The sequence below is a fragment of the Anas acuta genome, chromosome Z, assembly GCF_963932015.1.
Source record: "Anas acuta chromosome Z, bAnaAcu1.1, whole genome shotgun sequence".
In the NCBI taxonomy this organism is placed as follows: domain Eukaryota; kingdom Metazoa; phylum Chordata; class Aves; order Anseriformes; family Anatidae; genus Anas; species Anas acuta.
In genome coordinates, this window is record NC_089017.1 from 61,929,567 (window position 1) to 61,944,332 (window position 14,766).

Genomic DNA, 14,766 nt, shown 5'->3' on the forward strand with positions numbered 1-14,766 from the left:
ATAGCTATGGCTAAATACTTATATGCTTTATGGAGGCTGTTTCTGTTGGATATTTGGTAAAATACCATTGAAGTTCACCTGTGTGCATATGAGGTTTTCTCAGCCTTCTAGAGGTGCTTGAGGTTTTTTGCACTTGCCATGACAAGGTTATGGGGAGTTTTGTACCTTACTTTCAAAAATGTCTCTACTATTTATCAATAAATCCATCAAGACAGGAGCAATGCAGCTTCCAGTAGTGCAGTTCAGAGGTGAGTATGGCAGGTTGCTCTCTATCCAATACAAACCACTTGGGAGGAGATCCAGATCAATTGTTCGGATGTCTGGTGGACTTCTAAAATAACCAACAGGAGGCAGAGATGTTAGGTGCCCTCCTGGAGTAGGTGACAGTTGAGCAGTAGTTTTAAGGACATAGTGCTGGGAATTAAGTGTCTATATGGGTAATGATGCCCCCACAGAAGGATCCTGCCTAATGTAGACAGGAGCTTGTATTGGAATCCAGGGCTCTTGTCACTCATCTCTTACTGTATCAGGAACTTGGAAGAACAGCTTCACTAGTTATCCAAAATCACTGGCACAGGTTAGGAGTCTGAATTGAGCATGTCAGCTAGGAAAGCCTTTAAGTATTAATCAGTACAGGCCCTTAAATTCAGCATAATTCACTTTGTGATCTGGACCTTATGCCCTGCGACCATGTTCAGTGCACTACCTACAAAATTTTGAAAATGCAAGTTTTTCCCCCCAGCACAGTACCTAGCCAATAGTTTAGCTTCCTTCCCATGTCAAAACATTGGTGCACTTTGACTACTGTATGGACAAGTCAAGGTAGGATTGTAACTGCTCATGATAATGTCTTTTTTTTTTTTTTTTGATTGAATAGTTTAAAAATATATGAATGTTTGCCTCCCTTGACAATGAGGTATGCAGTAGATTTTCGAAGAAGAAAAAAAAACAAAAGAAAACAAACAAAAAAATAAATAAGGAGTCATCAGAAGCCAAAGATTCACGTAGCAATGACAAAAGAATTGAATGCCTATCTTGGAATTTTTTAGCCTTCATGGGGAAGTTTCAAAGAAATGGCTGGTTTCATGGTGTGTCTTTATTTCAGTTGCAGATGCGATAATTTCTTTCTGGTGGTGCTTGTGACTGTCGTTACTCATACTGTTATGTTTCTTTCTATTATTTAGGCTGGCATTTGAGCAGGACATAGAACATGGCAATACAGATGGCCTGGGTGACTGCCAAAGTAAGCAAAGCTTTTACCCTCTATTTACCATGTGTAACAGTGTCTTTCTGAATGCCTCAAATCACCCTTACCTGTCGAGCATTCTTTTGTAGCAATGTAAGGCACAACAGGGAGGGCAACTGCAGCTAAAGGTACAGGAAAAGGAGGCACAGCTTTTTAAATGTATTTAAATAGCCCAATTGATGTGATTTATACAAACACTGGTCTTCATATCAGTTATGTACTGGAAAGACCGTGGTTCTAGAGGATATTGATTATAGCAGTGAAATAATGAGATGAGTGTTCATTGTGTTTATCAGTCGTGATGGTTGGGTTGTTTATCTAGATGTGCAGAAGGAGCTTGGTTTCTTGTATAGACTGTGACTTGGACTACACTCCCATGCATAACAGGGAGACAGTGAAACATGTCTTCATCTTTGGATCAAAATCAAGAAGTGGGAGCTTATGTGTTTGTGAACCTTAGTTGATATTACAAACAGGCTGGACAAAGTAGCAATGCTAAGGATCAGGTACTACTGATCCTGCCTAAGAAATGTTAATGGTAAACCTTAGGTACTGACAGCATGAGTTGGAAGCTTAAACACAGTCTTTAAACATTTACATTTTGCACTGAGATGCTTAAAAATGCCCAGCTTGCACTATGTGCAAAGAAACCTTGGATGTTGATTTCTGAGCTGTCAGGAACACCAGCAGCTGTGTAGCTTGTTCAAGACAGCTGTTGTTCCAAATGTTCTTGCCAAAATTGGTTTAATTCTGAGCCCCAACTATTATTTACAAACCTTATGAAATCAAGAATCACATTCTTTTTGGTGCAATTTGCACTAATGCCTGTAGACACACACCCAAAACAAAACAAGAACAAAACAAAACAAAAACAAAACAAAACAAAATAAAAATAAATTAAATTAAAAAAAAAAAAGAGCTCAGGAAGTGAGAGAGTCATTACTTTTGGAATGTAGCATAAAATAACAGAGGGCAAGAGTGTGCTCTGGGATACAGTGCAGTCCATAATCTATGGAGAAACCTAGAACTTTCTTGTGCCTTGCGCATCCTTGTTCAAGAGTCATTTATTATTGTGATCACTGTACTTATGGGAGTACAAGGATTTCAGTCCCTGCATGCCCTCGTCTCAGCTACACCTCCCTGTGCCCTAAAATTGGTCCATTTAGGGCTCTTTAAGTTTTTTGAAGGAGGTGTACTCACAGTCCGTTCTGTGATCCCTGTAAAATGGGCTAGCACCAAAACCGGGTCAGTTCCCAGCTGGTACAACTTTGCCCTTTTCAGCCCTTTTCAACATAGTTCTGCTCTCCTTGGGCAAATAGGTTAGACAGGATTGGAGTCTACCTGACATCAGTTACACATTAAAGAAGTGTAGGAGATGATTCAGAAAGAGCAAGTTGTGCTCATGGAGAGAATTCTGCTCCTGTACAGTGAGCAGTAAAGCCAATACCCTGCCTAAGTCCCTCTTCAGCCCCGAAAGGTGCATTGAACCTTGACACTGCACAGGGGTAGATTTCACTCCCTGCTAAGCTAACTGATCTTTTTGCTTTATGTGGTCGTGTATCATGTGAGTTTTGTCCTCATCAGCTCATGATTATAGCTTTATCACTCATCCTGCCTTGCACTGGAATAAGATGTGACCTTGCAAAGAAAGCCATGGCAAGAGAAAACTGTCCTTCCCATTTGTCCCTTGCATGGGGCTAGTCATGAACACTTTTAGAGTCAGACATTGTTTAAAGGTATGTCTGAATATTAGTTTTGCCTGGATCCTTAGGATAAAAATCATATACATATAGATACCAGCTGAAGTATAAAAGGTTGCTAGCAGCAAACTACTAAAAACAAAACAAAACAAAAAGAGAGAAATAATGATTTTTCCCCTGTTATTTGTCTTTCAGATTCCTTCGTAGCCCTGAATGGTAAGGAAGTTCGTAGTTTCACTTTTTACTGACAGAAAATCCATTTTGGAGGAAACACTTTTTACTAAACTTTTACGTATTTTCATATTTTTTTGTTTTATTTAATGTTTCTTCCCAATTTATTTTGTTCATAGACATTTCAACTGCTTCACCTGATCATGAAATGTCTTACGACACAGTGTATGGTCAGTTTATGGGTGTTTTAAATATTCTTCCTGGATTCTTGTATTAGCTAGTAGTTTCTCTAGTCAAATAACAGCTAACGCTTTATTATTTGTTTTGTCTTGATTTTGAGGGCCTGATTCACTAATCATGAGTAAGGTTAAGTCATGCTTCTTGATTTGCAATCCCTCTTTCCCAGTCCTCCCTCAAAACTCTCTCCATTGAATTAAAGTCAGATATGGCCAATTTTAATGGCACTCCAGCAGACATGATTAAGAGCATGCTTCATCTGAACACTCAGACAAAGGAACACTTGGAAACACTGATGCATCTTATCTGTTCCCTGGGAAAAACAAAAGAGCTTACATCCCACTCATGAGTCGTCCAGGCTGGTGTTATGACTGTTACAGCAGCTAGTCACTGATAACTTAGGGAAAGGAGCAGAACTGTCCATGGGTGATAGAAAATCTCTCATAAAGCAAATTAACTATTACCTGTGTCAGCTGAGATGGGGTTATGCCCTGAGTCCCAAAGGTTTCTCTCACTTCTGGAGTGAGTAATTTATGTTGTACATGCTTGCAGTATCATAACACCCCTATGGTACCTGGTCTGTAAATAAAAAGGGGGATTCGCACACCAAAGTTGAAAGAAGCATTTTTGCTAGCCTGGAGTAGCAGTTTCCCACGAGGTAGCTGTTAATCTGCACTTGCAGTACTTTACACCACTTTGTTCTATGTTTGGAAGTGGATTACAGTGTCACTTGGAGTAAAGAATAAGTGTCTTCTTGAGGAATTATTGCAGAATAAATAATCACTTTAAATTCAAACCTAGACTTATATTGCAATAGTTTCTCTTCTTAGACATCCTGAACAAAAACAAGTACTCACAAGCTAAGAGGATGTGTGATACTGTTCCCAATGAAGGCAATGGCTAATTCCCATTTGGAAATTTGGAGGGCTGGGAACTTGCTTGTGAAATTGCTTTCATTCAGGCTGTGCAAGACAAACAGTTCTTCAGAGCTTAGAGAAAATTATAATATGTGTGGCTGAATATAGCTAGAGGTAGGTTAGTTTGCTGTTGTGACGATGCACATTAGATTGGTCCCTTCGTCTCCTGCCTGCAAAATATGTAGATGCAAACAGAACCAATGGCAACACATGACAGTACAGCAGAATATAAGTAACACAATAATACTGATCAGCATTTAAAAATAAATTAAATAAAATTTCCCATGTTATTACCAGGAAATGGAAAATGTGCAGGTGAAATTTGTTTGCAAGTCTGATAATAAAAAACAATGAGGGGAATACACAAAATCTAAGTTGAGACTTCATAATGTATGGAAGACTGATGGTTTCATCTGTGTATAGAGTTTGTCATTTCTTTCTGTTGAAAATTGCTATACATCCAAAACATAGAGCAGTAATTAAAGCATAAGTAATAATAATAAAAACCATACTGCTGAATCTAAAGAAAAAGAAAATAGCCCTGGGCCTACTGCTAACATGCCAGAAATGTCTTTGAATTCCTACTACTAAGTGTGTTTGGAGGCTGCACAGTTATAGCTGTAGACTGTGGTTCTGGATCCCATCAGCTACCATATTAAGAGGGAGTTTAGCCAAAGCTGGTATTTTAATCTGACCAAGAAAGCAGAAAAATGGTTTAAGTGAGTGTCAAAATGAAAAAAGTTGTAGTCCCAGAGTACAGTATAGTATAGGTATAGGGAGTATACTTGCATGTCAAGCACAGTGATAGATTTCATGAATGAACCCAGCTCTTAAAGTAAGATCCCACTGACAAATGTAAGAGAAAATGCTGAACCAACACAAATGTTGGTTCCCATTCATGCCCTCTTTCACAGATGATTTCATTGACATTTCTAATGTAGATTCTGATACATGGTCACTCAGCAAGACAGCCCTTCCTTTATGGGTTCAGTTGAAATAACCTTGATGATGTTACCGTAGTTAGTCTCTTTCCACCTACCAGGGCAAAATACAAAGGGAAAAGTGCTAGTCACCTCTCTTGATCTTCCCCAAGAAGACTGTAGAAACTTCCAGCACTAGACAGTAAAACAGTCTCAGTAAACAGCTCATGTTTGCTAAATGTTATGTCTGCTCTTTTTTTTTTTTTCTTGAGCAAATAAAATTTTATAGTTTATTTTAGTGTTATTGAATACAATTAAATATGTAACTAAATGATAATTCATAATAGATTAAACCTCAGAACACTGGAACATACCAGGAGGCCAATCAAATGAATGCTCAGGATGCCAAATGCTCAGATGCAAAAGTCTTATAGCTAGATTACCCCTTTTGACTGATTTACACCACTATAAATCAGATCTCTGGTAGGCTTACTGCCACTCTGTAGCAGTGTACATGAAAGGAAAACTGAGCCCTTAATCTGTGTATTCCTTACATCAGCCTCCTTCTGAAATTGGCAGATAGGCTCCCTTTTCTGGGACAGTCTTACATGATCAGTTGTAAACAAGTAACAAAAGTGCAAAGTCCACACAGGTGACTATTCAAGTACATCCTTTTTGACACCCAAGGGGAGAATAGGAGGCTGAAGTTGTGTTGCAGAAGGTCAGAGATGAATGATGTGAGAGACATATTTAAACAAAGAGATGAGCTTAGATTCTTCCACAAAATTGTAAGCAGCTTCAATTACCTTTGGAAACATCAATTCTTAGTGAATTGGGCCCTTATCTCACCCCCTAGCCATATTCCTTTCTCCCTCTGTAGTATTGATTTAGCCTTTCCCTCTAATTGTCTAATTAGGTTGCTATAGCTGTTAATAGGATAGTGTGTGGACATCTTAACCTCCGAGATCCTAATGACTTGTGCATATTAGAGCAACTATCAAATACGTATTGAATCCCTGTCTTTGTTTTAAAGCTGAAAAAATCTCCTTATATTTTACAAGTGCACTTCAGAACAAGCTGTAGTTACAGAAGTGCAGCCCTTCTGAATCATTATCCATGCTCATAGACACTAAGTGCTTTTACTGAGGTCCTATTACTTGATTACAGCACTCCAAATGAAAAGTTTTTGCAAATAATGGAAGCACCCTAAAACAGATTTTTTAAAAGCCTGTCTATTTTGAAATTTTCATGTTTGCTTTAAACAAAGAAGTTTGAAAAGCACTATGTCTGCAGCTTTTCAGGTGGATTGTTTTAAAACAAAGGCAGATATTTCGTTTTTAGATGTTTAGGTGTATGAAAAGCTAGTCAATACTAACATAGATGTACTGGCTACACCTCAGATATGCTAAAGCCTCTTTAAATTGCAGCAAAGCTTATTTACACAGTCAGAGTGGTAAAAATGGTGTGATGGGGAAAAAAAAGCCCACTACATGTTGCAAACCATACAGCACATTGTAAAGGTTTAATAATGGCTGCGTGTGAAAGGGACAGGAGTGGGTTGCCTGCCACTTCAGCCTTTTCTCTGTTTATGAAAGAAATAACTAGCTCATATGTTTCTGGTGTCACTCAGCTCGGTGGTGAAATTCTCCCAGCAGGACTGACTGTTCAGCCACTTACAAGACACAGTGATAATGCTTATGGTGTCTGGTGTGGCAGCCACTGCCCAGTAGCAACTGTTTGCAGAATACAGCTCCAACACAAGCAGGGTAGGTTATTAAGGTTAATCTGCTCCTGCCCTGCTTCCACAAAATGGAAGAAAGTTTATGTTGATTACATGTGGAAGACTGTTTCTCAGTGTGTACTAGACTAGCACATTAGTAACAGAGCAAATAGACTGGTTTCTCACGATTGTGTGAAACCTTCCTCTACCTAACTGCCATCTGGTATACATTACTATCTTCACAAAGCCTAAGCTTTCAATTTCCAAGAAGTTCTCCATGTATTTGCAGCATATGGTTGAGGAATTTTTTTTATTTTATTTTTTTTTAGAAAATGCGTCCCTTAGGCATATATTTCCTCTAGATTACTGTATTAAGAAATGTTTTTCTTCAGCCATACTTTTGTCTTTTCCTTAAAATTGTCCCTTTAAGCACACCAAAAGTAAAAGTGTCTGGACAGAGATATGGACATATAAATGCATATGTAAGGCACGTATAAAATATAATTGCTGCTTTGCAAGATTTCCTTCTCTTCCACCTCCTTATCAAGCTTTGACTAATTGCTTTCTTATGTTGAGTGCAGCACTATTTGTAGGCTGACCAAATGTTGTACACATTATTGTGGCCATTGAATGGGGTATTAACTTGAAGACTGAAACCCCATGAATTCTGGCACTGTGGTTTAGTCCTTAGGGAAAAGAAGACATGGAAATCTCATAACTTTGGCCTATTCTCTGGCCTATTCTATGTCCCATTGTTCCTCTTATTTCTTGAGAATGAGCACAGGAATTGACAAGCGTAAAATGGTATAGAAGTGAAAGCTTTCATGCTCCAGTGTATTCTTGCTTCAAAAGGGCACGTGTTTTCAGCCACTGGGCCTCTACCCATCCTTTTGGAAACAGGCAGCCCTGTAGAACTGCTGTGGAACAGGCAGCAAGTCTGGATTGAAGCCCATCATCCATCTAACTGTGTGTTACCAGTGCTTCCAGCCATGCTGTTGCTTACGGAAACCTTCTAGTAGAGAATAATATTTGGCTTCTCTTTCCTATTTGGGCAACATTAAAAGCGCCATCTTAAAAAAAATACACCCTCTAGTTTGCCATGTTAAAGAAAGGTGGCTAGCGGGAGGAAACCACCCTTCCTACCAGGAGAGAGAAAAAATACAGTGCCCTCATCAGCATAAGCCCTCAGCCTGAGGTCCAGTGCTCAATTAATTGTATTAATGATTACCTGTAGTACCTGAAGGGTGAGAATTCTGCATGGTGAGAATGCTGAATCTCACCAGCTTGCCCTACAAAGAGCGCTGGTTATAGAAGTTAGTTGTCTCCATATCCTGTGCAAAACACAGTCCAAAGTACTGCTACACACAAACCTGCACGCTAAATCAAACATATGCAGAGGAGCACGGGCATTTTCTTCCCCTCCAAGATCATTAATATTCAGCAGAATTTCTTTAAATCATAGCAGCATCTTAACAGAAGCTGCAGCATTTTTGCGGATTTCATCAATATTTCAATCTGATGAAGCTGCTAAAAGGGCTGGATAAAATGAAGCACTTGTCTGTATTGAAGAACATTCAGATTTCTGATGGCTAGAGGGTAGTTGGGAAGCTGAAGTTCATCAGCTCTCCATGCACTGAAGGGACTGATGTTGCTTCTGAGATCAGGGACCAGAATGGCCAAAGCACTGGTGCAAATGGTGAAAAGAAACTTTCAGAAATATGAGTGATTTTAAGGTCAGAATGTGGTGTGCTTGGAGTTTCAGTGCCCACTTTCCCAGGAGTCATGGAGCAGCTGAGCCACTGCAAGTCCAGGTTGGGGCCATCATTCAGAAACCATAGACTCCAAGCGTACTGCGTTTTGGGTGTTGACCTACTTCCTGGGGTTGAGCTGCAAAGGACATACATATCTACAAATATATTTATGCCAAAGCCAAACCACTGTTAAAATTGTGCAGTGTTTCTGGCGGGTCATGTCCTGTGAGTGTGCTGTTAAGGTGTGTTCAACCAGCAAGGAGTTCCTCAGTCATGTTCAGGATGGCAGTGACAATGCCTAGAGCAGCTGTGAAACTCAGGGGAGCAGGGCTGTAATCCTCTCTTCCAGTCAAGAGGTCTACCCTGTGTGACAAATGCAAAGCAGATCACATCCTAAACTTTCCTCCTTCAAAACGGGCCTTCCAGTGTTCAAAGGGGCCTGAAGCAAGCAAGCAATGCCACATCTCTGTCCTGAGAGGTCTACCAACCAAGTGTGCTTTGAAGACAGTTACAATTTCTTGGCCAGATTCATGTAATAAGGCCTTCACTTCACTGTTAATTTGAGCAGAAATGATGTGTGGCTCTTTGCTAGCAGTCCTTACCTCAGAGCCATTGTAGACCACTGCTCAGACAAGACTGGTGGAAATGGTGCAAGTAGGCACAAACCCAGTGTTTTTTCCATCCCCAGTGCACAGGTTCTGGGCAGCCTCTCATTCCCTCAGGGACACTAGGCAGAGGGCAACAAACATCATCATGTTGTAGCTATTCTGGCATTCCACTCCAGTTCTGGTGGTGCTAGAAGTTGTTCCATTTTATTGCTTAAATTGCTGTTGAAATTGCTTTTCTTCCTAAGCCAGTGCCAGACAGTGTGGACTGATGCTTCGGTATCAGGCTCATGTGCAGAATCCAGCTGAAGGACGTTTGACTAAGACAAAGAGTCCTCATGCTGCTCCACATGCATTTAACACTGCTGGGCAAAAACACACAATTGCAATCTGAGCTGCAGCCAACCACACACATATGCAGCCATTAACACCATCCCACTGGACAGTTTGGAAAGTCCAAATTCTGTGTTTCCTTCGAGCAACACTTTGCAAGGCCTTCAAAGCCATGCTCAGCCTACGAGGTTCACCCATGGAGGAAAGCAAAGGTTGTGCTCCTGAGCATGAGGTGGCATGGTAAGTGACTAATGAGACTTGTCTTCCCTACCTGTATTTATAATGTAAACAGGACACTCCAGTTCACTAGTTCCAAGCACCACCTCTTCCAACTCTCGGGCTCGACAGGGTTATGATGCTAGGGGACGCATGCTGGATTGGAAGGATCCGCTTGGTTCATCCGAAAATACAGACCCATATGTGGCAGTTTCATCCCATAATCATCAAGACAAGAAGGGTAAGGCCTTGGAAATGACTTCCTGTGGTGAGGAGGGAGGGGGGGAGGACTGAAGTGTAACTGCTTCCAGCTGGCTCAGAGCAACATGTAATAAAACTCCTGTGCTATAATTAAAAGCTTATCGTAAAGCCTGAAACTAAACAGCCAATCTCAGACTCAGTCCTAGATAATTCACTGCCTGAGGAAACCACACAAAACAAATAGAAATGTATGCCTTTGCCGTGTGTATTGTACATGTGCATGGGAAGGAGGGAAACAGTGGGGATTTAGCTCTCTTTAAACTTGATCTTCCCCGTTGTCTGACAAAGGCAGATTCGTGGCTTTCCATTTTTCTTAAGAGTGCACTTTTATATTGCCTTTTTGTCTGAATTCCTGGGGCAGCACAGCAGGTCTCAGCTAATTTCACATTATTTCTGTCTCTTGCTGTCAGGAAGAAATACTGAAGCTCCGAGGTTGGCTCTACTTTAACTGGTGGAGTTACACAGATGCTGGTCCTAGCCACTGGACCTGAGCATCAAATGCCTTTGAGAATGAGGGCTGCAGAGATCATTAGTGTATTTCAAAAGATCCTTAGGTGGTTGCTGGTAGGGAGAGTTTCTCTGCTGCATTTTTAAAGAGCCAAAAGGTGCTTTGATTTAGGTGGTGTTTCACCCTGTTCAGCCCTGTGCTGAAGCATGCTTGTGCCTGAGACAAGGGACAGCCCTGCCATTTGGCCTCTAGTCCTGCTTTGCTATGCATGCAGAGAATTAGAGAATTGCCTAAACTTGCCATTTGAACCTGCTTAGGGACAGAGTAGCTTTTCTCCTGAGCGAGGATGGTAGTGACCCATAGTTCTGTCATGGCCCTCCATCATTCTTCCTGCTGCTTTCAATCCGTATCTGAATGAGGTTAAAATGGTTCCTTTGTAAATAGGGGGCTTAGGTTCAAATATCTCCTCTGCCTAGAGAGATTTAAGTCCTTGTTATTCTTCTCCAGGGTGTTCTTAGATCTCTTCTTTCAATCTCCTCCCTGTTGAAGATGTTTCACTCTGTATGGACTAATTAAGTACTCAACGGGCCAGAAGGAGGATGGGTATAAGCAAAACTCACTTGCTGAGTGGTTAGGGCACTCACCAGGGGCAGGAACACACATGAGCTTCAGGCCTTTCTACTATGAATACTTTATAAAAAACACTTAAAATATTAATTGAAATGTGGATTCCAGTCTCTGTTGTTCATGCATTTTACATGAAAAACTCATTAGACAAAAGCATCAGCTGTTCCTGGAGAAGCTACTAGCATGCCAGACCTACTGCTTTGAATTGTCTGCCCAAACTAGTAGGTTACTAAATCATATTCCTTCCCCTCTGCCTGACCCACTGAGTCTTGAATTCTCTGCACTCACTGTGGAGATTTTCAGCAGGGGCTAATGAGCATGTTAACATTGCAATACAGTTTTCAGCAGAGCTTCACGAGCAGCTGGCAATGGTCTGGACTGTAAACTCGGTGCCTGGCATTCACAGCAGCCCCAGACACACGATGTCTCCCACAGTCTTGGGATATCTCAGAGATTTCTCATTGAACTCTTCTCAAAGAGCCTTCACAGCTCCTGTTCACCAGGGCAGTGTGCATCACCTGGCTGGCCCACCCGAGACAAAGTCTGAAGCAGCTTTCTGGCTGACAAGCTGGTCAAATTGGGCAGAAGAAGCAGTAAAATTTCCTGAGATGCCAAGGAGACAATTAATCTAGTAGCCTTGACTTTTAGGCTTGATAGCAGCAAATAGAATAGGAATAGCTGAAATCCCCCAGGCAGAAGATGTGACTTGTCTCCCACCTACCAACAGTTTTTCCTGTAAAAACTTCCATGTATTCTTTTTCCTTCAGGTGGATTTTAGAAGAGGCTACTGTTCCCAAATTATATTTTTTTTTCTGAGCTTGATCATGTAGACATGATCAGGATAGGAGGCTAACTGCAAATCTAAAGGAAAAAATGAATTTCTGAACCTGGTCAGACTTACCTGTGACATAAGTACAGAGCTTCCCTGTACCACACAGACCTGTGGGATGCAGAGTCTCTGCAGCAGAATTTCAGGCAGCTGCATTACTCCAATTCAAAACCATAATGTAAGGGGTAAGTCTTTGGGGGCGTTGAAGACAAAAGGTCAGATTCCAAATCCCTGCTTAAGCTTAGTTTGAGAAATCATCCTCATTTCTTGAATCTGAACTCTGTTCCTCAGACCTTGCTCTTCAGCTGCAGAATGGCAATTTTAAAAATGTTATTTCTGGGTGTCAGGTATGTAGAGGAGAGAAAGCAGATGAACCTGCATGCTCTTCTAAAGATGGCATGTGGTCTACCTATCACTCCTTTTTATCAGAGAAATAAATCAATGACAATGCTGACAGCTTAAAAAATATATATATATATTTTTCTTTTTCTGTCTGGCCTCTTGGTAACACCTGGTATTCAAACTTTTTGAGCTGAGACAACATTTCCTAGAAAATAGTGTTCCCTCTTTTGAAAGTAAGTAGTGTTTTTTTCCTCCTCCCTGAGAAGAGGGGATGTCATTAAGCAGACTTGATGAGGAAGGAAGGAAAAGATCCTTGAACCCAGCTCTTCTGCTGGTATCAGTCAGGGATGCTAAGTCAGAAATCACCAATAGTGGAAGATCTGGCCCTTTATGTACCCAGAGGAATGCAGAGATGTGTATGCATTTTAATGACAGTATTTGTTATGTGTGGATCTGTACTTTACAAATCTTTTGCAAAGCAGTGCTTAGTAGATGGAAAACTAGCTCTTAAAAGCATCTTGTATGCCAGCCACAGCTTTCAGAGGAGCATGCAGTGAAAATATTAATAAACGTATAGCTGTTGGCTTTGAATAATTTTCACTTCAATTCACTGACTGATGAGGTGGCTTACATTCAATAGTTCCCTGCTCAGGGAGTGATAGTTACCAAAGATCCTTATTAGCACTTGACAGGGTCATTTAAATATCATGCATTCTTTGTTGCCTAATTATGAATATTGACAAAGCTGGAAGCAGTCTACACACAATCAAAACAATGGCGGCAGAGGTGACCGCATGGTTGTTTACCATTACCATCTACTTGTGTGTTGTTACTCCTTGCCTTGCCCAATCAAAGCCGGTTGGCTCCAAAATTGCTATTGATCTGTTGTTTTTAAAGGGCAAAGGAAAGAGTTCTTGCACAAAATTAAATCAGAAAATGTTAAGCTTACTATCCTTTCATCAAGGTTTTGTTTTCACTTTTGCTGTGGTTTCTTTCATTTTTGCACATTCACAGAGAAAAGAAAAATGTTCTTTTTTTGTTTTTTTTTTTTTTGTTTGTTTGTTTTTTTTTCTTCTTTTTTAAACATTTTCTCTTTGTTTTGCAAGGTGCTTTGTGATGTTCTTCATTGGTTGTGTCTAGTCCTTTGGACAGTATTTTCTTTCTTTTCCTGTACTCACAAATGACTTACTTCTGATTGTACTAATTGTACAGAATCCACTTGCTGCTTTTTTTTTTTTTTTTTTTTTTTCTGTAACACGGGTGCTTTGATGATGTCACATCCATCCATATGCTTCACTTTTAATTCAGTGCAGGCATCTTGGGGAATATCTGTGGGGGCGTGAAGAGGGGGTTCTTTAAAAGGGTTGACTCATGGGAATGTGACATTTGTGTGCCACAGCTTTAGTAGCTAAATATACTCTGGGATTGTTGTTTCTGAGCTACCTCACATTTCTTGCCAAGATGAAAATGTGTAGAGCAACCCATAGAGTGGGAATTATGCATTACCATCCCACTGGCATTTTTATTTTGGCCATTAAGGAATCTGCCCCTCTGCATTGCAAACAAAAAATCAGCTCTGATTGGGCAAACTGCACCCTCTTGCCTCTTCTCCATGTCCTCCAACAACCAAAAAAAAAACCACAAAAACAAACAAACAAACAAAAAAACATGTTCTAGAGTATGTTTATGTTTTGTTTCCTTTCTTGCTGTGTTTTAGTCTTAATTTAATTGTGTGTCTCACCTTTGTCAAAAGAATTTTCCTAACCTTGCAGTCTAACCTCCCGTTCTGCTGCCATTGTACTGAGCCTCCCTCCTGCCCTCAGCAGTCGTGAAGCTCCTCATGTGGAGCACTCCAAGGCTTTACCCTGTACACCCCAGTAGTGACCTAGTGCTGTGTCTCTGTAGTTGTTCTACTAACGAAGGGGAAGTAGATAATATAGTACTTACTGCTAGCGGAGAGACCTTCATGAAGAAAACAAAGTAATTTTCTTCAGGAGGAACTGGCCTTGCTCCCTCATTACCCTGCTGGCCCTTCTCTGCTGTCTCCTGTCCCTTCTGCCTCCTTCTAGAAATGCCTCATGTTTTTCTAGTCCTGGGTTTGTTAACACAATGTAGCCAACTGCTTAGTTTTATTATTCACTCCCTAAATGTATGGAGCTTACCTTTCAATCACAGTGCTGATAAACTGGTTGTAGAGATTTGGCTTATGATTTCTTTCCACAGCTTCTTTTCTGATGCATTCAGGTGGACATGGTTTAGCTGGGCATTGACTGCTTAAAGTGTAGTGTTACTCTGAACAGGCTTAATGTTTGTAATCTTACTTGTCTCAACACTCATTAAGTGACGATTATGAAGTGGTGTCTCCTTTTCTTAACAAAACTTTTGTCAATAGCCACATGCCAATGGTAAAAAACTGTCTGGAAGTGGGACATGCTGCACACAG

The 14,766-nt window shown here is 40.6% G+C and overlaps 1 protein-coding gene across 5 annotated transcripts in view; it reads left to right on the forward strand.

Moving 5' to 3' along the window:
- Positions 1-14,766, forward strand: part of SEMA6A (semaphorin 6A) — a 118,067-nt gene that overhangs the window by 80,916 nt on the left and 22,385 nt on the right. For 3 of the 5 annotated variants that reach the window (XM_068667773.1, XM_068667772.1, XM_068667774.1), the window contains exons 16-19: positions 1,185-1,243; positions 3,142-3,162; positions 3,297-3,347; positions 9,893-10,057. In XM_068667773.1, coding sequence (XP_068523874.1) covers positions 1,185-1,243; positions 3,142-3,162; positions 3,297-3,347; positions 9,893-10,057 — 296 coding nt within the window. The remainder of the gene's footprint in view (positions 1-1,184; positions 1,244-3,141; positions 3,163-3,296; positions 3,348-9,892; positions 10,058-14,766) is intronic. The other 2 variants (XM_068667775.1, XM_068667776.1) reach the window with 2 other exon arrangements.